Below are 25434 nucleotides of genomic sequence, written 5' to 3'. Positions count from 1 at the left end.
AAAGAGAGAGATTGGGGATTTCCGGCCTCGCTCAGCAACTCTTGACCCTACACAGCTGCCTTGGACAGAGTTGCGCGGCTTAGCTGGGAGGCGAGTCTTCTGGCAATGGCTCTCGGATGTTATCGGCCCCTGCTATCGGGGACTGATTCTGAGACCTTCTGCGAGAAATCGACTACCCAAGCCATGCGAGTCTTTTGCCTCTCCCGTACTGATCTAGGAGAATTCTGAGGGTGGGCTTCACAGGCTGCTCTACGTAGAATTGGTGTACAGTGAGGTTGTACACACAGCCCCTTCTACAACGGGCATTCTTGCTAGAGGTACACAGGTGATGTACACGCTCAGGGAACTCGCAGCTTTTCTCTCCATGCGCACTCCTCCCAAAAGAACCACGCCATCGCTAACTTTTTACACAGCTGTGCATTCCTTGGAGGAACGGCGAGAAAGGATTCTCCACGGCTTAGGGAGTCTCGGACCTTAAGCAAAGAGGACAAGCGGGTCACTCACAGATGTAGTAGTACTCGTGTCCGGCGTGGAACTCGTAGCCGAGCGAGAAGGCGCTGTAGCGCTGAAACTTCTCCGAGAACTTGATGGGGCTGTGCAGGGCGTGCGGGCGGTTGCACTCCCAGCGCTTGAACCCTTGGCTGATGTTGCACGTCCTGTAGCCCTCGTGGTTCACCATGTACAGGATGTACTGCTCCATGCGCCCCTCAGGCACCGAGGAGTTGTAGTGCGGGCAGTAGATGTCCAAGTAGTCGTTGACGTTCACCTGGACCGTGTAGCCCTCTCGGCGCAAGCTGGAGGGAGAACAAAGAAGGGGAGTCAGGATGAAACCCCCCCAAAAAACACCCAGGCAGGATTTATCTCAGCCACTGAGGACAAAATGCCTAAACGCTCAGTCCAAACTGAGGCCTAGTTCTCAATACATAAAGAAGTTGTTGACCAGAAGTCCCTTCAGTATTGAGTAGCCGCAAGCAAGTTCCTTGCATATCCGGGATTAAGGAGAGGGGCTGGTACAACTGAATACGGGACTGCCAGAAGTAGTTTAGGCCCCGGCATTCCCCACTGTAAACATGAAGAACGATTTGTCTCTAAATTTATACCAACCCAGACGCCATTCCCATTTTATCATTCACTGGCCTTTCCCAAGACTCCCCTTTTATCATTCACTGGTGAATTCCAGGTCTACAATTGTGTCCCCACAATCTCCCACCACAAAAATCTCTCCCATTACAAACTAGTTGCACACCTGTCAGCACCAAAGATCCGGGAATACCGGAATTAAACCTACCAGTATAGCCAAATTATAATCATTTGGGGCTGTATGACCCATGGCCACTAGAGGCAATAGAACACAATCGATTCACAGGGTTAGGTCTTTTTCTCTTAGTTTGCTCCTCCCCTTTGCATTGTTGAGATGGATGTTTGGTGGGGAGAATTTCCTCTTCCTTTATGCTTCCTCTCCTTGAGACCTTTAGTTGGGATTTATGAATAGGGTGGCCAGACTGCCCGGTGCAAGCGGGGGTCTCCCGCTTTCGGGCACCCCCCCCAATCGCCCCCTCTTACCAGCAGGAATCTGGAAATCATTGTGACGTGCCTATGAAAACTAGAAGTGATGTATGAATATTGGGGGCAATGCTCTGTTTTCTTGGGCAAAACTATGATTTGAAGCGAATTTAACCATAGAGTTTTGCCCAGAGCATTGCCCCCAGTGTCCCTGACCCTCACATCCTGTTTACGTATGCACATCACAATGCTCCTCCCCTCTCCTGGAAAGTTCTTCCCCTCCCCCTCCCTCACCAGCGCAATGATCGGACCTGGCAACCCAACAAAGCTAACAAAAGACCAGAAAGCCATGAATATAATATGAAAAATTCATAAAAACAGTATGTGAACCCTTAACAAATGTTATGGATGAATAAGAGAATACTAAATGTCTCTGGTGGTGTCAGTCCAATTTCTGAAGACACCTCAAAGTCCTATCAAAATCCCTGTCCGAAGCAGTCCTTCCCAGTGAAGCAATAAAGTTTGATGTTAAGGAAGGAGGGCTTCGGATAGGAATGTTGATAGGACTTTGAGGTGTCTTCAGAAATTGGACTGCCACCACTAGAGACACTTAGTATAATATTCTTCATTCATAACATTTGTTAAGGGTTCACATACTATTTTTTATACATTTTTCGTTATTATATTCACGGGTTTCTGGTCTTTCGTTAATTTTCTCCATGCCGTGAATCTCCTCTTTTTGCTTTGTTAACCCTTTGGATTCTGCCACATTGATGTAACCAGCCCGGAACAGAAATGCTGAACGGTCTGCAGAGGTCTCCCAGATGAGGGGCCACTCAAGATGGGGCTCAAAAGTGGCTTGTAGGGTTGTTAAGAGAAATGGCCTTAATTCCTGTTTACTCAGCTTCTCCCTGAAATCCAGCGATCCCTTCCTTTCCCGCTTTTTTAGGAATCTGGAGTCAGTTTCTCATCAATTCTCTTTGGCTCAAAGAGAAATTCGAAGAGAGGAGGTCCCACAAAAGTTCACTCGGTAGATGCTCGGAGGCAGGCAATGCCGTCCCAAACCTTCCTATCCTCCTGCTACAGCGCCCCCTTGTGTGCACGTGACATCAAAGAACTGCAAGGGCTGAAGTTACAGAGGGAGGATTTCTCTTCAAAGAGAAATGAAAGAGAAATTCCTCTTTTAAAAGAGGAAGACAAGGGAACATGAGGGATCGATGGGTAGATCCAAAAAAGCGAATTTCAGGAAAAAGAAATTCCCCTCCCCAGAACAACGCTTGCGACACCCAACCCATTTCGCCGATCAGCACGGTGCAACCACTCAGGGCCCCTTCAGCAAACCTCCTTGAGCCAGCCTATTCATTTCAACGGGATTCACAGTACAAACCTTCCTGTACCATCCGTCTGTTTTTAATCATTTGAATGATGTGTATTGGGTTTTTAAAAATTTTTTTAACAGCTTTAAGATTTGATTTCATCATGTACGTTTCAATTTGTTAGCTGCCTTGGTGGGTGTGCGAGGGCAGAAAGGCGCGATACAAATTTTATAAAATAATAAAATCGGCATCCTGCTGTTAAACGTGCCCCAATTCGGGGCCGTATCTACACTGGATCTTGGAAGCGGTGGTCAAAAAAAGTACCAGTGCTCATATATAGTTGTGCCAATTCCCCCCAATGTCCCCCTCCACCAGCAGATCTCCACTAACCTGTTCCTGAGAGTCCAAGTCTCTCTTTTTCTATCTGAGCACATGGGGATCAGTACTTGGAAGTGCCCCGAGAAAAGGTGCTGGAACTCAATACCAGTGAATACCACTCCCCTCCCCCAAAGCCCTGGATGTGGTACTCGGCACCAAAATCAGCTCTCGCTCTCTCTCTTTCTAAGCCTCACGGTTGCACAGATATGCTAGGAAGTATGTGACCCAATGAAATCTCAAAAGAGAAAAAGCCTCCTTAAAAACATCCAAATAAGCTACTATATAGTATTATGAGCCCGGACTTGGATAGACCAGGCTAGCTTGATCTCGTCAGATCTCGGAAGCTAAGCAGGGTCAGGCCGCATTAGTGCCTGGCCCATAGCTACAGTGGAGCTATTGGGGGCCCTGCCCCCTTCCTTAAATGGCTTGCCCCCTGCTTCTTAAGGCCCCCCCCCCGCGCTTCTTCCCAAAAGGAATCCTTTAGCTTTTGAAGAGAAGAAGAAGAGAAGAGATTGGATTTATACTACCCTGCCCTTCACTTGGAGTCTCAGAGCGGCTTACAAACTCCTTTCCCTTCCCCTCCCCACAACAGACACCCTGTGAGGTAAAAGAAGAGGAGGAGGAGATTGGATTTATACCCCGCCCTTCAGTACCCAAAGGAGTCTCAGAGCGGCTTACAAACTCCTTTCCCTTCCCCTCCCCACCACAGACACCCTGTGAGGTAGGCGGGGCTGAGAGAGCTCTGACAGAAACTGCTGAGAGAGCTCTGGCAGAAATGGGGGTGGCGCGCACCCCTCTCCCTCCCCTCCCGCAAGATTTAAAGGGCCCTCCAGATGATCAGGGGGCCACGCGCTCCCTGCTGATCAGCTGAAGAGCCGTTTAAATTTTGCAGGACGGGAGGGAGAGGGGCGCGCGCCCCCCCCCTTCATTATAACAAATAATGGTAGCCCTACCAGCCCCGCCAGAAAAAAAATAGCCCCACAAGCCACAAAATCCTGGCTACGGGCCTGATTAGTGCTTGAATGGGAGACCACCAGGGAAGTCCAAGGTCACAAGGCAGAGGCTGGCAGTGACAAACCACCGCTGTCTGTCTCGTGCCATGCGGTCGCCATGAGTCGGCTGCGACTACGTTTTGGGAGAGCCAGGTTTGAACCCCCCACTCGTGCCACAGAAGGTTGCTCGGTACCCATCGGACAGTCACACACTTCCAGCCTCGCCTACCTCGCAGGCTTGTTGCGAGGGTTAAAAAAGAAGAGATGAGAACGATGCAAGCCCCTTTCCCACTGGGGAGGAAGGCGGGAGATAAATAAAGTAAGTCAATCAATCAATCAAATATTATGAAGGAACAGGAGTCCTTTGAATATACGGCAGCATTTTATGGAAAGACGCACGGCCCAACACACTTTGTAGAGGACAGCCGTGTGACCTTCTGCCAAATGGGCCAAACGGCGCACCCAGTGGCAGTGCCAAAAGGGGCAGCACAAGGCCAGAAAGCGATCCATTGTGCTTTGCGGGGCGTTCTGTCCATTTTTATGTCGCAAATTAGAACAATTCCCAGGGCAATCGGGAGAGACGGGAGTTCAGGATCCCCTAAGGGGAAGAAATCACCTCTCACCTCGCCTGTAGACACGGGCCGCTTCTATTCCAGAGCAGAGCACTTCGTGCTCCGAGCTACATCCTGCAAATCAGCCGGCTCCTGGGTTCCAGTCTCCCAGGCACACCCCCACCCCCACACACAAGCCCTCCCTTCCCATGGTGGGCCACCCCCCTCTGCCTCCCCGCAGGTCACCCACAACACAAGCGAGCCTAACGCCATTGGGCGTCTGGGTTGGCGCTGATTGACGGCTGGCGAGATCAGTGTGGACAGGAACAGTCGTCTCCGGAGCAGCCGCAAACTGACGCGACCTGCTGATGGCTGGGCTCGGAAGACTCAGCCGGCCAGACTTCTTTGTGCCGTGACTCCCCTCCGCCCACAACCCTTCTTTCCAGCTGAAACGGGGGCCGCCTGTTCGACCTGGATTGGGGGGCGCGCACCAAACAAGCTGCCGAAGTGTGCGTCTACCAGGCCGGGTCCACTGGACGTGTATGGAAGGAAGCAGGAAAAGAGTAACACGTGCCAAGGTGATCTTAAATCCAACCGCGAGAACGGCTCGGTTATGCCAACTGTAAACATTATGCAAATCGAGCACATTTGCATACATTTCCCCCACTTTCTGCTATTCACGGGGAAGGGTAAAGAGACCTGCAGGGCGGTTCATTAGAGATTTCAATGGTCTGTTGGCTGGGCACTTCCCATGCCTGATTTTACAAGCTTGAGCGCTGGAAACTTATTTCTCGACTTCTTCTGTATCCTGCCTTCCTTCCCGATAGGGACCCTGAAGCAACCTACATCTTTCTCCCCTCCTCCAGTTTGTCTTTACAACACCCCTATAGTCGGTTCAGCTGAGTGTGTGTAACTGGCCGGAGGACACCGAGACACCTTTCATGGCAGAGTGGGGATTGAACCTGGGTCTCTCAGACCTTTTTTTCCCAAGGAAGTGTGAGATCTATGAAATACAATTTTTCCTATCCTATCCTGATTTTGTCTGCAGCTAAGAGACCCGAGTGTGCCGCATGACGGAGTGAGCTCCCGTCTCTAGTTCCAGCTCCTGCCAACCTAGCAGTTCGAAAGCAAGAAATTGCAAGTTGATAAATAGGGACCACTTCGGTGGGAAGGTAACAGCGTTCCGTGAGCCTTGGTGTTTAATCATGCCGGCCACACGACCACGGAAACGTCTTCGGACAGCGCTGGCTCTTCAGCTTTGAAACGGAGATGAGCACCGCAACCCTAGAGTCGGACTCGGCTGGCTTTCGAGCAAGGGAACCTTTACTTTTACCTCCCAGACCTTCAGATTGCTCTGAAGATACTCGGGGACGCACAGGCCAAGATAAACTCTCCGCCAGTTCTCAGGAGGCAGAACGAGGGAATCTCCTCCCATTCCGTATATGAATGAGGATGGGAAGGAGGTGCTGGAACCTTGTAGGGGGCTACTGGCTGTCTACTTTGGGCTGCTGGGCCAACGGGGAGCCAAATCGGGATGGGAGGAATTGGTCCTTGTTTCCCGGGCACACCAAGGGACACTTTCTACTCGTGCAGTTTGAAGGCGATCCCGAGATTTAAACAGCAGCAGGTTTCAGCCAAGGGGAGCAAACTGTCGTACTACTGGGGGCTCTGCAAGGGACAGAGAGAGGCGAGGAAGGAGACTCCTCTGCAGAGGAGAAAGAGGACCCCATAAGCTACTTCTCGTACCTTGGCATCTTGCTAAACACACCGCAGTGACCACAGGGCAACAGCCCCCGTGTAGTGTGGTGTAGCAGTTAAGAGCGCTGGACCATAAGTTAAATATGAGCAGCCTGTGTGATGCGGCGACAAAAAAGGGCTAATGCGATCTTGGAATGCATCAACAGAGGCACGACATCCGAATCGCAAGATATCACAGTCCTGTTGTGCACTGCGTTGATCAGGCCACACTGGAGGACTGTGTGCAGTTCTGGAGGCCTCACTTCAGAAAGGATGTGGACAGAACGGAACGGGGTGCTGAGGAGAGCGACGAGGATGATCGGGGGCCTGGAGACCAAGAAGCCCTGCGAGGAAAGGCTGAGGGACTTGGGAATGTTCAGTGTGGAGAAGAGGAGGTTGAGGGGGGACAGGATGGCTCTCGTGAAGTATCTGAAGGGCTGTCACCTGGAGGAGGCTCAAGGAGCGGTTCCTCCTGGCAGCGGAGGACTCGCAAGAATGGGTTTAAAGTAAGGGTAGGAAGGTACCAGCTGGATCTTAGGGAAAACGTTTTTACAGTCGGAGTTGTGCCACAGTGGAATCAGCTGCCTAGGGAGGTAGTGAGCTCCCCCACCCTGGCAGTTCTTAAGCAGCGGCTGGAAAAACCCTTATCAGGGATGCTCTAGGCTGATCCTGCACTGAGCAAGGGGGTTGGACTAGGTGGCCTGTCTGGCCCCTTCCCACTCTGTGATTCTATGATTCTATGAACTGGGACTCAGGCCTGGAACATGTGCTGTCAGAAAGACAGCAGCGCCTCCGAACATGTGCAGAGTGCCTCAGCCCCACCCGCTGGGTAGTCACAGGGCGCTTCCCCCAGTATGTTGGGTTTTACGGATCAGAACTGAATGCAGGATGCGACTCTGATATAAAGAGGGAACTTTCCAGCTGAGATAACTTAAAAAAACAGCCCTGTTTTTAATACATTCTCAATTTTTTTCTCCTTTCCCAATTCTTTAATAATATATAGTTCTCTCAGGTAACGTATTTTTTTTGTTGATCTATGTATGTTTAAATTAAAATGTCCTTCCCACTTTAATAGTTGTCAAAGCAAAATAAATTGTTTTTTACATCCCAATATTTCTCTAAATAATCTTTAAAGTCTTTCCAATCTGCAAAAAAATTTTCAGCTTCTTGATTTTTAAGCTTTCTTGTCATTTTATCCATTTCAACCATAAAAATTAACTTTTTTAACCACTCCCAAATATCGGGAGTTCTTTCTTGTTTCCAAAATTGAGTGTATATCATTCTGGCAGTTGTGATCATATACCACATTAAAGTCCATTTCGCAATATTGACTGTGGGAAGTCAGAGGAGGGGGGAGATTGGGATAAAAGGATATGTGATAGTTTGTTATATGATGTTTGATCTTACTTATCCTAATAAAAATTGTTGTTGTTGTTGTTTTTAAAGCCCTGTTTTTGACGGAGGAGACCCAGCCTGTTGTTGGGTTCAAGTCCCAGTCGACAAAGCAAGTCACAGTTGCCGGCTGTGACCGACTGGCTTCTTCCCCCAGAGTTCGGGCATCTGAGCCGTGGAGCCGTAGCCAAACCGGAAGAGATCGTGCCACACGGAGTAACTGCCTGTACCTCCTTATACCGAGTCAGCCCATTGGTCCTCCAAGGTTAGTATCGTGTATTCTGACTGACAGTGGCTCTCCGGGGTCTTTCACATCACCTACAACCGGGTCCTTTAAACGAAAGATGCTGGGGATTGAACCCACGACCTTTGCAAAGTAAGTGAACGCACATACTTGGTATGTGAACACACATGAAGCTGCCTTTTACTGAGTCAGACCCTTGGTCTATCCAGGTCACTCTTGTCTACTCGGGCTGGTAGCAGCTCCCCCGGGTCTCAGGCGGAGGTCTTTCCCGTCACCTACTTGCCTGGTCCTTAAGAACATAAGAGATGCCAATGTTGGATCAGGCCAAAGGCCCATCCAGTCCAACACTCTGTGTCACACAGTGGCCAGAAATACCAGGTGCCATCAGGAGGTCCACCAGTAGGGCCAGGACATTAGAAGCCCTCCCACTGTTGACCCCCCCCCCCCAAGCACCAAGATGACAGAGCATCACTTGCCCCAGAGCCCCTATCTATTCCTTGTGGCTAATAGCCACTGATGGACCTCTGCTCCATATGCTTATGTAATTCCCTTCCTGTGGCAGTGAATTCCAAGGGTTAATCACTCGTTGGGTGAAGAAGTACTTCCTTTTATCCGTTCTAACCTGACCGCTCAGCAATTTCATGGAGTGCCCACGAGTTCTTGTATTGTGAGAAAGGGAGAAAAGTACCTCTTTCTCTACCTGCTCTTTCCCATGCATAATCTTATAAACCTCAATCAGATCATCCCTCAGTCCTCTTTTCTCCAAGCTAAAGAGCCCTAAGCGCCTTAACCTTTCCTCATAGGGAAAGTGTTCCAACCCTTTTATCATTCGAGTTGCCCTTTTCAGCACTTTTTCCAAAGCTATAATATCCTTTTTAAGGTGTGGTGACCAGAATTGCACACAGTATTCCAGATGAGGTTCCAATTGGAGGTGCCGGGGATTGAACCTGGGACCTTCTGCATGCCAAGCAGAGGCTCTTCCATTGAGCCACGGCCCCTCCCCATCTTTGGTCCATCAAAGTTAGTATTGTCTACTCAGACTGGCAGCAGCTCTCCTGGGTCTTTCCCGTGAGGGGTGTCGACCTCATTTGTCACGAGGGCCGGATCTGACATAAATGAGACCTTGTCGGGCCGGGCCATGTGTGTCCTAAAAGGTAATGCCAGGTAGCGGAGATATAAACTTTATAAAGGACACAGACAAGCACAATTAAAGATTTTTTACACTTTAAATAACACATTTCCTGTGAGTTCGACACCCCCTTCTAGTCCTTTTAAACTGGAGATGCTGGGGACTGAACCCGGGATGTTCCGCATGCCAAGCAGAGACTCTTCCACGGAGCCACATCCCTTCCCCGACTTTGGTCCATCGAGGACTGTCTACTCAGACTGGCAGCAGGTCTCCAAGGTCTCAGGCGGAGGTCTTTCCCATCACCCGCTGCCTGGTCCTTTTTAACTGGAGATGCCGGGGATTGAACCTGGGACCTTCTGCATGCCGAGCAGAGGCTCTGCCACTGAGGAACAGCCCCTACTCAGACTGGCAGCGGCTCTCCAGGGTCTCAAGCAGAGGTCCTTCCCATCACCTACTGCCTGGTCCTTTAACTGGAGAGGCTGGGGATCGAACCTGGGACCTTCTGCATGTGACGCAGATGCTCAAGCCCTGAGCCGCGGGCCCCGTCCTTAATAAGGCAAGTGGGACTCTGCCTTTGGGCAAACGCCAAGACGCTCAGGCAGAGATCGGGGCGATGCCAACGTGTTCCTCCAGGGACTGCTGCCACCCAACCGGTGCCAAATACCCACCGCTGCTTCCAGAGGCGCTAATTGCATCCCACTGGGCAATTAAGACAGCCCGGCTAACGAGCAAGGGGGGGGTCTCCCCGGGGAGGTGGCAGAGAACACGCTGTAGTCGCAGGGGTCAGGGAGGGAGGGTGCGGGGCCATTTTGTACCGGGCAGAGCAGAGAAAGAGAGCGAGAGACGCTTTCTCCCTTTTCCGTCTTTTTCAGAGGCAAAAAAAATAGGCCTGCCGTTAAACATCCAATTAAATCGACTACGCGTAGCGCAAAATGAACTCCAGAGAGGCGACAGAAAAAATCTGTCTGGTTTTTCCTTCCACAAATCAGTCTCGTCTCGGGGCATAAACGAGACCAGGCTGGGAGATCGGCAATCAAGTGGCCTGGTTTTTTGGTTCGGAGGGGGCGGTGCGGTTAAAAACATGCTCCCCGCTCCCCAACTGGAACCATGGGGAAGAGGAGGTTTAAAGATGCTATTTCCCCTCATCGGAATGGGCTCTCCGGAGAGGTTATCAGCCCTGATGGGGGAGAGAGAAAGGCAGGTATAACACAAGTACTTATTATTTTCCCCCTAATAATCACCCAGGGGAGCCGATTTCTATCAGAAAAGATGGAGTGGGGGGAAGGGAGGGGACGGGTTAAACTGCCCTCCCTGTAGCCTTTGATCCAAATAGAGGCTCCCCAAAGACGTTCTTTAATCATAAAAAATTACACTGATGGATCCAGGCGTGAACGACAACGGACTTGTGCCTGGGTTCTACTTCTTCGGGGGGGGGGTTTTGGGGGGGGGAGACACACCGTCGACTGTTCCTTCATCCACCCCACCCCCCAAATTTCCTACACACAGACAACTAGCTTGTGAAGGGAGACCTTGTTTTCTCCCCAATGTGCCAGATTTCTAGGTACGGGGAATCTTCCTTTTTTGTATAAAGGAGCATTCAGTGGTACCAGCCCCCACCTATAGTGTGAAGTGGTACAGCCCGGGCACAGGCTGGCCACTTCAGTAAGGCCTCACTAGGCCTCCAATGTGGCTGGGGTTGCCAACTTCCAGGTAGTAGTAGCAACCCGAGCTGCACTGTTAGGAAAGTCTAGTAACGAATAAATATACGCTGCAAGAAACTTTGATAAATTAACATGTTCTATTTGTAATTATCATTCTATAAAGCGCATAGTGTGCTATTATTACATCCTTATCAGGTAGTAAAGGTAAAGGTTCCCCTTGCTCGAAAGCCAGTCGAATCCGACTCTAGGGCTGCGGTGCTCATCCCCGTTTCCAAGCCGAAGAGCCAGCGCTGTCCGAAGACGTTTCCGTGGTCATGTGGCCGGCATGACTAGACACCGAGGTGCACGGAACGCTGTTACCTTCCCACCGAAAGCGGTACCCATTTATCTACTTGCAAGTTCTTGCTTTCGAACTGCTAGGCTGGCAGGATCTAGGGACAGAGACGGGAGCTCACTCCGTCATGCGGCACACTCGGGTCTCGAACTGCCGACCTTCCGGCCTGTAGTTCAGCGTCTTAACCACTTGAGCCACCGCAGCCCTGCCCCTTGTCAGGTACATGTATTCAATTCATTCAGTTACTAGAACTTCCAGATGGTGGCTGGAGATCTCTCGCTATTACAACTGATCTCCCGGGGAGAGAGATCAGTTCCCCTGGAGAAAATGGCCGATTTGGAAGGAGGACTCTGCAGCAATATACCCCACTGAAGTCCCTCCTCTCCCCAAATCCTGCCCTCCTCAGGCTCCACCCCCCAAATCTCCAGGTATTTCCCAATCCAGAGCTGGCAACCCTAAACGTGGCACCTGTGGGCACCACAGAGTCCGCCAACACTTTTGCTGGTGCCCACTAAGGGTTTTTGGAAAGTGAGTGAGGCCAGGTGGGGGGGGCTCCGGGCCAGCACTGGCTACTAGAGATCTGGTTGGCTGTGCAGACTAAAATAACGTTTTGGGGACAGCTGCCTCTACAGTGTTTGTTTTATTCTCTCTCTCATGCCTCTTTCCATGTATTTTTTTAAAAATTACTCCTCTTGGACTCCACACCTGGGCTTCTTCTATGCAGAAGAAGAGAGGAGGAGAAGAAGAGATTGGATTTATACCCCGCCCTTCGCTCGGCGTCTCAGAGCGGCTTACAATCTCCTTTCCCTTCCCCTCCCCACAACAGGCACCCAGTGAGGTAGGCGGGGCTGAGAGAGCTCTCTCGAGGACTGCCCTTGAGAAAACAGCTCCGCGAGAACTTATGACAGAGTCTGACCCAAGGTTACACCAGCAGCTGCAGGTGGAGAAGTGGGGGGATCAAACCCGGTTCTCCCAGATTAGATTCCATGCACTTAACCACTACACCAAACTGGCTCTTGCATGCGTATGTGTATGGCTTTGCCCCCCCCCCCCACGGTGGCCATTTTGTGGTTGGCTCTTCCACTACAAGAAGAGAGGCGACCATTTTGTGGTTGCACCGACCACGCCGTGCCAGAATCACAAAGGTGCCCACAGGCTCGAAAAGGTTGGGGAGGCATCAAGCCACCAGATAATGGGGACAGTTCCATCTCCCACCTCTTCTCCCCTTACTGAAGAGGCGCCAGAGATGAGGGAAACGGAAAGATCTGTTTGGGTGACCACCTGGCTACCTGGTTGGGGAGAGGGTGTTTGGAAGGGGGACACCCTAAGAGCCGGAAGAATCCAGAAGCCACCTCCTGCCCCCAAGTCACCCAACTCACCAGGGTTATCACCCCCACACCCTCTCACTGACCTAGTGACATGACAAGAGGGGAAATAGGTTAGCGCTACCTCAGGCCTTGAAGACCGAAAAGTCTCACTATGGTTTGGCTCAAACCTACCATGTTTACCCACAAGAAAGGCGACACCGCTACAAAGTGGTCGTACACCCCCCAAAAATGTATTATTGTGCTGGTTGTGGAAAGTGCCGCCACACTGCGGCAGGTTTATGGCGATCTCTTAGGGCTTTCAAGGCAAGAGACATTCAGTGGTACTTTGCTGTTGCCTTCTTCTGCATAGTGACCCTGGTATTCCTTGGTGGTCTCCCATCCAAATACGAACTAGGGCTGGCCCTGCTTAGCTTCCGAGATCTGACTGGATTAGGCCAGCCTGGGACATCCGGAGGTCTGGGATTATTACTGTCCAGGGGTCATTTCCTGCAGGAGCGCAAAGGAGCGGAGCTCCGGCAGTAAAGAGCCCAGGGGGCGGGCACATGCAACAAGCCCCGCCCCCTGCTCCCAGCAGCCCTCAGTCTGAGCAAGAAGCAGCCAGGTAAGCTGCAGAGCCCACCCTCCCCCAGCCCCCAGTCCAAAACAGTCCAGTGGCACCTTTAAGACCAAGTTTTATTCAGGTACAAGCTCTCCCTCCTCTGCGAGGACAGATCTGCACGTTCCCCCCCCCCAATAGCTAGGAATCCAAAACAGTCCAGTGGAGCCTGAGCGGTGGGGGTGTGGCCTTCTGACACACTCCCGGTGATGCCAGGGGGTGTGGCCTATGCAAATAAGTCATGCTAATGAGTCCCTGCACCTCTTTTTCTACGAAATGACACCTGTTACTGTCCATCTCTGTAATCTGTATGCCAATTTAAAATGACCACCTACTTTTCTTAATGACACTTCTGGGGAAAAGCCTGGTCTGTCTTCCTGGTAAAACTGGCACTGTCAAGCCTTAGTTTATATTATGTTTGTTTGAGAAAAAGGGATCTGGCTTGCAAACGGTCAGTCGACTCCTGGTTTGCCTCAACAGTTGTTGTTCAGTCGCACAGTCGAGTCTGACTCTTCGCGACCCCGTGGACCACATCACGCCAGGCCCTCCTGTCTTCCGTCGTGCTCCGGAGTTTGCTTAATTTCATGTTCGTTGCCTCGATAACACTGCCTCACCAGCTCATCCTTTGCCATCCCCTTCTTCTTTGACCTTCAAAGCCTCAGCAGACTCTGGGTTTATCACCTTCACTCTGTCAAGATGTCTCTGAGGTTCTAGCACTGGGGGACGACGCAACATGTCTGCTTTTGTAAGTCCGCTGCAACCACATGTAGGTCTAACTACAGTTCTGGATCTTAGACTCATACAGGTAGAAGGTACCCACAGGGTCATCTAATCCAACCCCCTGTACAGTGCAGGAAATCCACAAATACCACACATTGACTGATCCTAACAAACCGAAGTTAGGGGAGCGACTCAGGTTTAAATAATCACAGTTGGTTTAATCAAACCACGGTTACACAATGTTTGAACATAGGAGCATAAGAGAAGCCATGTTGGATCAGGCCAATGGCCCATCCAGTCCAACTCTCTGTGTCACACAGTGGCCAAAACCCAGGTCCCATATGGAGGTCCACCAGCGGGGCCAGAACTCCAGAAGCCCTCCCACTCTTGCCCCCCAAGCACCAAGAACATAACATAAGAGAACATTAGAGAAGTCGTGTTGAATCAGACCAGTGGCCCATCCAGTCTAACTGCTCCATCTATACCTTGTGGCTAAGAGCCACTGATGGACCTCTGTTCCACATGTTTAGCCAATCCCCTCTTGAAGCTGTCTCTGCTTGTAGCTGCCACCACTTCTTGCAGCAGTCAATTCCACGTGTTCGTTACTCTTTGGGTGAAGAAGTCCTTCCTTGTGTTTTTTAAGGCCACAAGAGCTAAATGGAACCTCCACATTCAGAGGTCGTCCACCCCAGAGTGCCAGTTGCTAAAGGCAAGCAACATGGGAGGGGCAGACGATTTCATGACCTGTTAATAGGCTTCCCAGCTGGCCAACACTAGAAAGAGGATGTTGGACTTCCGAGATCTCGGATCTGATCCAGTAGGGGTGTTTTCCACCCGTCTGTTTTCCCCAGGGGCCATTCATGCGAAATTTCCAGAGCCCGAACGACATTGTCATCCACAATGCTGTTTCCGAATCTTCCGATTTCGGAGCTATCAGACAGCAGCCGGTTTCGGCCCCACAACCGGCCTCCACCACCCCAATTCTGGCAAGGAGGGAACCCAGAGAGTCTGGGTGAGGGGAAAGCTAGGTTTGCGGACTGCGGCTGAGCATATCTGGAACAGCCACAGCCGGATGCGCAACAGAGAGCCGGGCCGCTGCCCCCCCCCTCCCCGCTCCACCACCCCTGGCAGCTAATCCTGTTACCCGTTAATGCCGTAAAAAGGGTGCCCCCGGGGAGGCTCCGTTCTGCTGATCCCGCGCCGTAAGTCCCCTCTGATGTGCTCGGGGGAGGCCTCCGAGGAGCCTAATCCTGCCTGATTGGGAGCCGGGCTCCGATAATCCTGACAGGCCGACACGCTGCGTGCTGACCCCCCTGATCCGCCAATTAATTACCGCCCGTTTCCATGCCGCTACAGGAAGAGATGCGCCGAACATAAAGGCGGCCTGGATCCCCCCCGGCACTGCTGAGCGGCGGCGGAGGAAACAGAAGCTAGCCAAGGAAGACGACTTATCACCCGGACGGGGGGACCGCCACCCCTTCCCTGCCCAGCTCGCGAGCGCATGGAAGCACCTCTACAGACGCTGTCGGAACCACGACGCTGGGTTACGTGGGCCCAAAATTATTTAGATACAGTTACGGCGGACAGGCCCTGACCTGGTTGGCCCAGGCTAGACCAGTCTCGTCCAATCTGGGAAATGAAGCGGGGTCGGCCCTGGTGCGTCCTTGGATGGGAGACCGCCAAGGAAGTCCAGGGTTGTAATGCAGAGGCAGGCAATGGCAAACCGCCTCTGAACATCTCTTGTCTTGAAATCCCTATGGGGCTGCCGTAAGTCGGCTGCGACTCGAAGGCACTTTCTACCACCGTGATGGAGGACAGACCTATAAGCGGAAATTAGCCAAGGGAGGAGAGGAAGCAGAAGTAGTAGAAGAAGAGGAGATTGGATTTATATCCCGCCCTTCACTACCCAAAGGAGTCTCAGAGCGGCTTACAAACTCCTTTCCCTTCCCTTCCCCACAACAGACACCCTGTGAGGTAGGTGGGGCTGAGAGAGCTCTGAAAGAACTGTTCCTGAGAGAACAGCTCTGAGAGAACTTGCGACTGACTTAAGGTCACCCAGCAGCAGCATGTGGAGGAATGGGGGAAATCAAACCCGGTTCTCCCAGATTAGAGTCCGCGCTCCTAACCACTACAGCAAACCGGCAGTATATCTTCAGCAACCAGTTATCTAGGGCATAACAGCCCAGGGCGGCCTGATGCTGTCAGAGCTTGGAAGCTTAGGTGGGTTGGCCACGGTCAATATAGTTGGGCGGGAGACACCCTCCCCCAGAAAGACCAGGGCTGCCACGCAGAGGCAGGCAATGGCAAACCCCCTCTGTCTATCTCTTGCCTTGAAAACCTCCATGGCCGTGGGGGGGTCAACATGAATCAGTGGTGGCTCGACGGCACACGGTTATCACGACCGAGAGCTGGCCACCGTGAAACCTAAGGATAGAACCTCCACGTCCAAAGGCAGTCTGAGTGACAGGCATCGGCGGCCAAGGAACCAAAGCGGGGCCGGCAAGATTTTGCCTGGCTTGCAGGCTTCCTGGTGGTATTCAGCTGACCACTGCTGGACCAGGACAAGACGCTGGCCAAGATGAACCCCCAGTCCGATCAAGTTGGGCTCCCGAGGCGTGAAATGCTCCGAGAATCTCCTCGACTGGTTCCTTCTAAAAGCCCTCCTCTTTCTGCGCCTCCCCACCAGATAGGGGGTGGGTATTTCACAGGGATTTGAACCCAAGCCTTCCTAATCCTATATCACTATACCACACCGGCTCTCTGAAGAATTTCCTGTGTCCCGGGAAGTGCTGCACTTGAAACTAATCTCTGCCACAAAGGTATGAGAGGAATTTAGGCCACTCTCCTTTCGGCCGCCCACCTGCTTTATGGAGGGTGAGGCTGTCAGCTGACCTGGCACGGCTGTTGCGGAGATTCCAATAACGTATGCAGAACGTGGTGGAAACACGTGTTCGCAAGTTACAGCGAGTGTGTATACAATCCATGTATAAACGTCCCCTTGTGGAAGGGTATGAGCTTTCGTGAGTCGCTGCTCGAGGTGAGCAGTGACTCACGGAAGCTCCGGCCCTGCCACAAATTTTGTTAGTGTTTGAGGTGCTGCTGGACTCTCGCTCTTTTCGACCGCTACAGACAGACTAACACGGCTACCCATCCTGAAGTGAGCCGTGACTCACGAAAGCCCACACCCTGCCACAAATTTGGTTAGTCTTTGAGGTGCTCCTGGGCTCTTGCTGTTTTTGACTGCTACAGACAGACTCACACAGCTACCCATCCTGATCTGTCTGAAGAAGTGAGCCGTGACTCACGAAAGCTGCCACAGATTTTGTTAGTCTTTAAGGTGCTACTGGACCCTTGCGCCTTTCTTCTTCGGGTATCTGAAGAAGTGAGCCGTGACTCACAAAAACTCATCCCCTACCACAGATTTTGTTAGTCTTTAAGGTGCTGCTGGACTCTCACTCGATGTATCTGAAGAATTGAGCAGTGACTCAGGAAAGCTCCTGCCACAAATTCTGTTAGTCTTTAAGGTTCTACTAGACTCTTGTTCTTTGGTGTCTGAAGAGGTGAGCAGTGACTCAGGCAAGCTCCTCCCCTGCCATAAATGTTGCTAGTCTTGACAGTGTTACTGGACTCTTGCTCTTTTCTGCTAGTACAGACAAACACGGCTACCCATCTAGAACGTACGCCTGCTTTTTCTTTATATGCACACTGAGTAATCCCCAAGTTACAGTCAACACACGTACATCTGAACGTGTGATTGAAACCGCACGCTTATCCAGGTGCTGCTCCTCACTTTCATTTGTAACGTGAACATACCCTGGCTCTTCCTTATAAACAGAAGTGCGCACATACATGTGGGATGCACATGCGTTCACTGTAATGTGTGAACAGGGCCAGGAAGAAAAATAGATGGTAGAAGTGGTATTAGCAGAGTCTCTCTGAAACATTCCAGGCGCGCCTTTATTGATGAGTTCAGGATTCGAGACAACAGCCATGCCGGGTAGGCCAGTATTCCTTATTTCCATATTGTGGACCAGTGGATCAGAGCAGTGAGGGTCCATCTAGTCCACCATTATAGGCAATGCTTCCTGTAAGCCAGGGGAGTCAAATATCCGGCCCAGGGGCCAGATCAGCCCCCCGGAGAGCTTCCATCAGGCCCGCAGTGGAACTGGCCACCTCCTGCTTCCATTTCTGCTGCTGCATCACAGCTTGCTTCGCCAGACTCTCTTAATCACTCAGCCATTTCATGTTTCAACCTGGGTCCTAGACTCAGAACTCTGAGCATGAGATTTCTGCGGTGAATGTCAGTAAATCAAAAGTAGGTTTGCAGCTTACAGAGCTTATGTTTTAAGCATGTTTTTATTTTAAGTAAAAAAACACCACCTTTGTGTTTGTGTCCTTTATAAAGTTTATATCTCCGCTGCATTACATTTTATGACACACATGGCCCGGCCCGACAAGATCTCATTTATGTCAGATCCGGCCCTCGTAAGAAATGAGTTCGACACCCCTGCTCTAAGCTGCGGAGTCTTCTTCAGCAAAAATCCTACTTTGTGAGCTGCTGGCATTTAAGTTGTGAGTGAGCGATTTGGCGGCTGTGTCAATCAGTTTGCTCCGGAGCCGTCCTTCCTGAGTTAAGACAAAAACGTGTGAGCCGCAGGCTAAAAAACTGTGAACTAGCTCACACTAACTCGGCTTAGAGGGAACACTGATTATTAGGGGGTGTTCAGGCAGGAGGGAGAACGGCTTACCTAGATTCCTGGTCCGGGATGCCTTTTAAATCTTACCAAGCTCATGTCCGTAGCGCCAAACCTTTGTGGGTCATTCTGAAATGTGCTGATCAGCCATGGATGTCTCATCGCACAACCATCCCATGTGCCAAGAACCCCCGGGGGCAGTTTTACACACACACACACACACACCACAGCCTTGATCTGGCCTCTCACTCTGTCACCGCGTTTTCCCAAACCCCAACTGAACAAGCACACAATGCCGGCACGCACCTCTCGGAAGAGAATTCTTCCCCGAGCGACAACCGGCCTTGTCTCTCCAGCTTCCCTTGACGTAAAAGAAGGGACCGTGCTGGGACCAGCGTGGCAGAAAATCGGGAGGCCAAACGGTAGGATGGCCGGCTTCGGTTTGGGGGATTTATGGAGATTTCAGGGCGGAGCCCAGGCAGGACGGCGTTGTCGGGGAAGGGAAGGACGAGATTCCATAAAGACCGGGCCTCCAAAGCAGCCGTCCTCTCCGGGGGAGCTGGTCTCTGTAGCCTGGAAGATCAAGTCTAATTCTGGGAGAACTCCAGGCCCCACCTGGAGGATGGCAACCTTACTGAAGGGATGGGTGGCTGAGCTGGGGAAGGGAGGGACTGTCCTTCTAAAAGGGCAATCTTGGGGGTGGGGGGGAGAAGAAGACGAAGAAGAAGAGGAGGAGGAGGAGAGGAAGAAGAAGAACTGTGTGCGGTCCTGGAGGCCTCGCTTCAAAAAGGATTTGGGGCAAAATTGAGAGGGTGCAGAAGAGAGAGACGAGGACGATCAGGGGTCTGGAGGCTGAGCCCTGTGAGGAAAGGCTGAGGGCCTTGGGAATGTTTAGTTTGTAGAAGAGGAGACTGAGGGGGGGCAGGATTGCTCTCTTTAAATATTTGAAGGGCTGTCATTTGGAGGAGGGCAAGGAGCTGTTCCAGTCGGCAGCAGAGGAGAGGACCCGGAGCAACGGGTTTAAATTACATGCAGAAAGGTATCGGCTGGATATTAGGAAGAACTTTTTCACAGCCAGAGTGGTTCAAAGATGGAATCAGCTGCCTAGGGAGGTGGTGGGCTCCCCTTCTCTGGCAGCTTTCAAGAAGAGACTGGACGAATGTTTGTCAGAGATGCTGTAGGCTGGTCCTGCATTGGGCAGGGGGTTGGACTAGATGGTCTGTATGGCCCCTTCCAACTCTAGGATTCTAAGAAGAGGAGGAGGAAGAGGAGGAATAGGAGAGGAAGAAGAAGAGGAGGAAGAAGAGGAAAAATAAGAGGAAGAGGAAGAAGAAGAGGATGAGGAGAAGGAGATTGGATTTATACCCTGTCCTTCACTTCCCGAAGGAGTCTCAGAGCGGCTCACAATCTCCTTTCCCTCCCCTTCCCCTCCCCACAACAGACACCCTGTGAGCAGTGTTCCCTCTAAGTTTTTTAGCCTCTGGCTCACACACTTTTGTCTTAGCTCACGAAGGATGTCTCCAGAGCCAACTAATTTACGCAGCACCCAAATCGTTCACTCACAACTTTAATGCCAGTAGCTCACAAAATCCCTTAGGTAGTGAAGGACGGGGGTATAAATCCAATCTCTTCTCTTCTTTTACCTCACAGGGTGTCTGTTGTGGGGAGGGGAAGGGAAGGGGAAGGAGTTCGTAAGCCACTCTGAGACACCTTTGGGTAGTGAAGTGCGGGGTATAGATCCAATCTCTTCTTCTTCTTCTTCTACGTTCCAGGAGACTCGGGTTCGGATCCACCATTCCGCCTAGTGGGGCCACCTCTGGCCAGTCACCCCACTCTCTTGGGTTGTCAACTCCGTGTTGGGAAATCCCTCAAGATTTGGGGGTGCAGCCTAGGCAGCCTAGGGAGGGTGGGGTTCGGTCGGGCAGAACGCCGTACGGTCCACCCTCCAAAGCAGCCATTTTTCTCCAGGGGAACTGATCTTGGTCACCTGCGATACCGCAAGATCTCCAGGTTGATAAAACCAAAGAAAGGATCACAGTTACAGGAAACTGTATCAAACAAAGGAACACGGTGATAAAATCGACAAAAAACATTTAACAATTCCTATAAACATCAATTAGCTGCAATAACTTGAAGAAAGTAAAAAAAGAAGTTAAGCTGTAACTATTTGAAGGAAGCAAAAGAAGAAGAAGAAGTTGAACCGTATCAAGAGGCTGACGCCCGTCTAACATAATAGGACTACTCCTGAGGAAGACTGGTGAAATGAGTGTATAACCGGGTGCTCGCTGAGGATTTTGGACTTTTCCTTGAAGATGTTAGAATTTCCTGAGCAATACTGTAAAAAGTTTTAATTGATAGACACATTGATGTTTATAGGAATTATTAAATGTTTTTGTCAATTTTATCACAGTGCTTCTTTGTTTGATAAACACCTGGAGGTTGGCAACCCCGACCCCTCTCTGCCCACCTCCCTCACAAGGCTGCTGTGGGGATAAAAGGGGGACGGGGAGGGGGAGCCACGTGCACCGCTCAGAGATCCTCAGAGAAGGGTAGAGTTAAGAGGGAGAGAGATAAGAGAAGAAGAAGAAGAAGAGATTGGATTTATACCCCGCCCTTCACTACCCAAAGGAGTCTCAGAATGGCTTACAAACTCCTTTCCCTTCCCCTCCCCACAACAGACACCCTGTGAGGCAGGTGGGGCTGAGAGAGCTCTGACACAAACGGCTCTAGAAGAAGAGGAGGAGGAGGAGGAGATTGGATTTATATCCTGCCCTTCACTACCCAAAGGAGTCTCAGAGCGGCTTACAAACTCCTTTCCCTTCCCCTCCCCACAACAGACACCCTGTGAGGTAAAAGAAGAAGAGGAGGAGATTGGATTTATATCCTGCCCTTCACTACCCAAAGGAGTCTCAGAGCGGCTTACAAACTCCTTTCCCTTCCCCTCCCCACAACAGACACCCTGTGAGGTAGGTGGGGGCTGAGAGAGCTCTGAGAGAAACTGCTCTTGAAGAAGAAGAAGAGAAGAGATTGGATTTATACCCTGTCCTGCACTACCCAAAGGAGTCTCAGAGCGGCTTACAAATTCCTTTCCTTTCCCCTCCCCACAACAGACACCCTGTGAGGTAGGTGGTGCTGTGCTCTGCACATGCTCAGAGATACTTCTCCTTTCTCGTTGTGCAAGCACCAAGGAAGGAAGCCCGAGAACGGGTTCTCCAGCCACCCCGTGACGCTCTTGTTCAGCTCCACGGCTCCTCTGGGAGAGACGGGACTGGCGAGGAGCCAGCAGAAGACGCACCCCAGGGAGGAAGGTGTGAGATGCGGGCGGCCGGTTCCAAGCGGAACCCGCAGACTCCCCTCGGCTGCCTTTGAAGTGGCGGGAAAGCGGCAATTGACGAGAAGGAAGGGCCCAGCCGGCGAGGGAGGGGCGCCTCGCCCTTTGCACCGCAGAAGAGACTGAGGAAACCCACAATTAATCCAGACAAGGCAATTTGGCCTGCCTGACATCCACCCAGGGCCTGGACTAACCGTGATCCCAACTACACACCCCAAGAAGCACCCGGTTTTGAGAGCCGGGGATCTGATCCACCCGCCCGTCACGCCTGGGATAATCCCAGGCGCTCGTCAACCCGACAGGCTCGTTCGTACCTGTCGAGGTGAGTCAGAGAGACGCTCCAAAGTGTTTTATATGCTGGATGCAACCATTGGCCTACTTGTCCAAGAGACGGCAGCTCTCTCAGGTCGCAGGTAGAGAAAGGGCTTTCTTGCCGCCTCCTGCCCAAGTAGGGTTACCAACCTCCAGGTGCAGCCTGGACATCCCTCAGAATTATAACTGATCTCCTTACGACAGAGATTGCTTTCTGTGGAAGAAGAGGAGGAGGAGGAGATTGGATTTATACCCTGCCCTTCACTACCCAAAGGAGTCTCAGAGCGGCTTACAAACTCCTTTCCCTTCCCCTCCCCACAACAGACACCCTGTGAGGTAGGCGGGGCTGAGAGAGCTCTGAGAGAAACTGCTCTTTTTCAAGAACAGCTCTTGTCAGAACTATGGCTTGCCCAAGGTCATCCAGCAGCTGTGAGTGGAGGAGTGGGGAATCAAACCTGGTTCTCCCAGATTAGAGTCCGCACACTTAGGTGGATGCTGTGGTTTTGAACCCTCCTGAGGTCCCTCCCCCTTCCAAGCCCCACCCTCTTCAGGCTCCACCCCCCAAATCTCCAAGAATTTCCCAACCTGGAGCTGGCAACCCTAGGCCCAAGACTGAACTGCGGACCATCCACTTGCAATCTGCTACAGATGAAGACCAAAACCGAACGTACATAATCTGCCAGTTTGGTGTAGTGGTTAAGAGTGGCAGACTCTAATCTGGGAGAACCGGTTTGATTCCCCACTCTTCCAGATGCAGCTGCTGGTGTGACCTTGGGTCAGTCACAAGTTCTCTCAGAGGTGTTCTCTCAATGGCAGTCCTCGAAAGAGCTCTCTCAGCCCCACCTACCTCACAGGGTGTCTGTCGTGGGGAAGGGAATGTAAAGGGATGGTAAACCACTCTGAGACTCCTTCGTGTAGTAAAGGGCAGGGTATAAATCCAATCTCCTCAAGCCCGTAGCTAATGTGGGGCCCATGGGGCCTGGCCTCCTAGCTTTTCTTCCAGGCCCCCTCCCCCTGCGCTGGCCCCAAAGTGAATTAATGTAATTAACTTTGATATAATGAGCTCCACGTAAGCCGCTCTGAGGCCCCCTCCCCAAAAAAGCCCTAGCTACGGGGCTGAATCTCCTCCTCCTCCTCCTCCTCCTCCTCATTCAGCAACAGACCACTGGCCCCTTTTGCTCAGTACAGTCTACTCTGGCAACAACTACCATGGATGTCAAGCACAGAAGGATCTCTCTCCTCATATCTGCTACCTGAGATCCCTTAACAGGAGATCTCAGGGGACTAAACCCGGGACCTTCGGAATGCCAAGTGGATGTTTTACCCCAAGGGGCCCCGACCTTTCTGAGCCTGTGGGCACCTTTGGAATTTTGACACAGCACAACCTGGATGTCACGGGAGGTGGGCCAACCACAAAATGGCTGCCACGGGAGGCGGGGCCAACCACAAAATGGCCGCCACGGGAGGCGGGGCCAACCACAAAATGGCCACCACCGGAGGCGGAGCTGCTCACACACAAAGGAAGCCCAAGTAAAGGGGACAAGCAGAGTAATTTTTAAAAACACACGGGGGATGAGAAGTGAGAGAGAGAGAATAAAACACACATCCCCAACTTCAAGGCAGGCACAAGTGGAACCGCCAGCTACATGCTGGAACCTGCCCAGTTCTGGACCACAGTCTCCCTGCTGATTTGGTGGCAAAAGTAGGAGATGAAGAAGAGATCGGACTTATACCCCGCCCTTCACTACTCGAAGGAGTCTCAGGGTGGCTTACAATCTTCTTTCCCTTCCCCTCCACACAACAACCCTGTGAGGGAGGTGGGGTTGAGAGATCTCTTTCGAGGACTGCTCCTGAGAGAACAGCTCTGAGAGAACTTATGACTGACCCAAGGTCCCCCAGCTGGCTGCATGTGGAGGAGTGGGGAATCAAACCCGGTTCTCCCAGTTTAGAGTCCGTGCTCCTAACCACTGCACTAAACTGGCTCTCACAGGTGGGAGTCTCCATGAATTATGCTCGAGTTTCCTTTGTTGGGGGGGGCGGAATCCAGGAGCTTAACACTTACCCCTCCAACATTTCCTTGACTGACAATCCCCCCTCCCTGCTGCTTTTAGCCTCAGCAGGGAAAGCCAGAGCCGGGCACCCAAATTACGATGGTCCTATCCCCCCCACCCAATTGGGGCTTACAGCGTGGGGGGGGGGGGGGCTTTGATGGAGATTACAGCGTGGGGGGGGGGAGGGCTTTGATCGAGAAAGCAGGGGAAGGTGGAAAGAGTGAAACCTAGTTTCCCACGGCAGAGCCCTGATCCAAATAGTTCCCTCCTCACTCCAGGATAGCTGCCTAGCTCCAATACCTTTGGAGCTCCAGTTGTAGAATTCACCTTGAGCCAAGAGGAAAGCCGGGATGTAAATATTTTAATGAAATCAGGGCTTTTTTTTCTGGGGAAACAGAGTTTCGGAACCTCTTCAACAAAACTCTTTAAAAAAATGTTTAGAAGTTCATGGGTTTTCAGTACACAGACTGAAAACTTCATTTCCCTCTCGAGAGGTCCGGCCCTGAAAAAAATAAATAAATTCTAGCATCGGCCACAATTGGGGTCTGACGTTCCTATCAGTCAGCATTCTGTTTTAGCTATCGACGGTGAGAGCTGTTTAAAATTAACTTTCAGCTTCATTCTGAGTGGTGATTTTAGTGTGCGGCCATCCCCCAAGGGAGGCAGTGCCTGAAAAGGGATTTGGAAAGTTCTCTTTACGGGTCACGAATTCCCACCTTCACAGTTCCCTGAGGATGTTGGAAACAGCTGGGGGGGCTGGGTCCAGTTTAGCTGGGTCCCCGCCTAGTCAGGACCTCTGCGCTCGGATTTCACACCCAGGTCCCTGGCCCAGGACTCAAAGTACCATTGCTGAAGCAGGCACCCTGACTCTCAACGTTTTTTTCTAACCAAGAGCACTGAGTTTGGTGTAGTGGTTAAGTGCGTGGACTCTAATCTGGGAGAACTGGGTTTGATTCCCCACTCCTCCACATGCAGCTGCCAGAAGACCTTGGGCAAGCCATAGTTCTGATAAGAGCTGTTCTTGAAAAAGAACAGTTTCTGTCAGAGCTCTCTCAGTCCCACCTGCCTCACAGGGTGTCTGTTTTGGGGAGGGGAAGGGAAAGGAGTTTGTAAGCCACTCTGAGACTCCTTTGGGTAGTGAAGGGCGGGGTATAAATCCAATCTCC

At 51.5% G+C, this 25434-nt stretch overlaps 1 protein-coding gene across 1 annotated transcript in view; it reads right to left on the bottom strand.

Moving 5' to 3' along the window:
• Positions 1-25434, bottom strand: part of EFNA3 (ephrin-A3) — a 93978-nt gene that overhangs the window by 8811 nt on the left and 59733 nt on the right. The window contains exon 2 of the mRNA XM_015419107.1: positions 505-794. Within this exon, the coding sequence (XP_015274593.1) occupies positions 505-794 (290 nt within the window). The remainder of the gene's footprint in view (positions 1-504; positions 795-25434) is intronic.

The sequence above is a fragment of the Gekko japonicus genome, unplaced genomic scaffold (assembly GCF_001447785.1).
Source record: "Gekko japonicus isolate JY-2015 unplaced genomic scaffold, Gekko_japonicus_V1.1 scaffold25, whole genome shotgun sequence".
NCBI classification, from domain to species: domain Eukaryota; kingdom Metazoa; phylum Chordata; class Lepidosauria; order Squamata; family Gekkonidae; genus Gekko; species Gekko japonicus.
The sequence above is the reverse complement of the archived record's forward strand: the minus strand, read 5'-3'. Positions and strand labels throughout refer to the sequence as shown.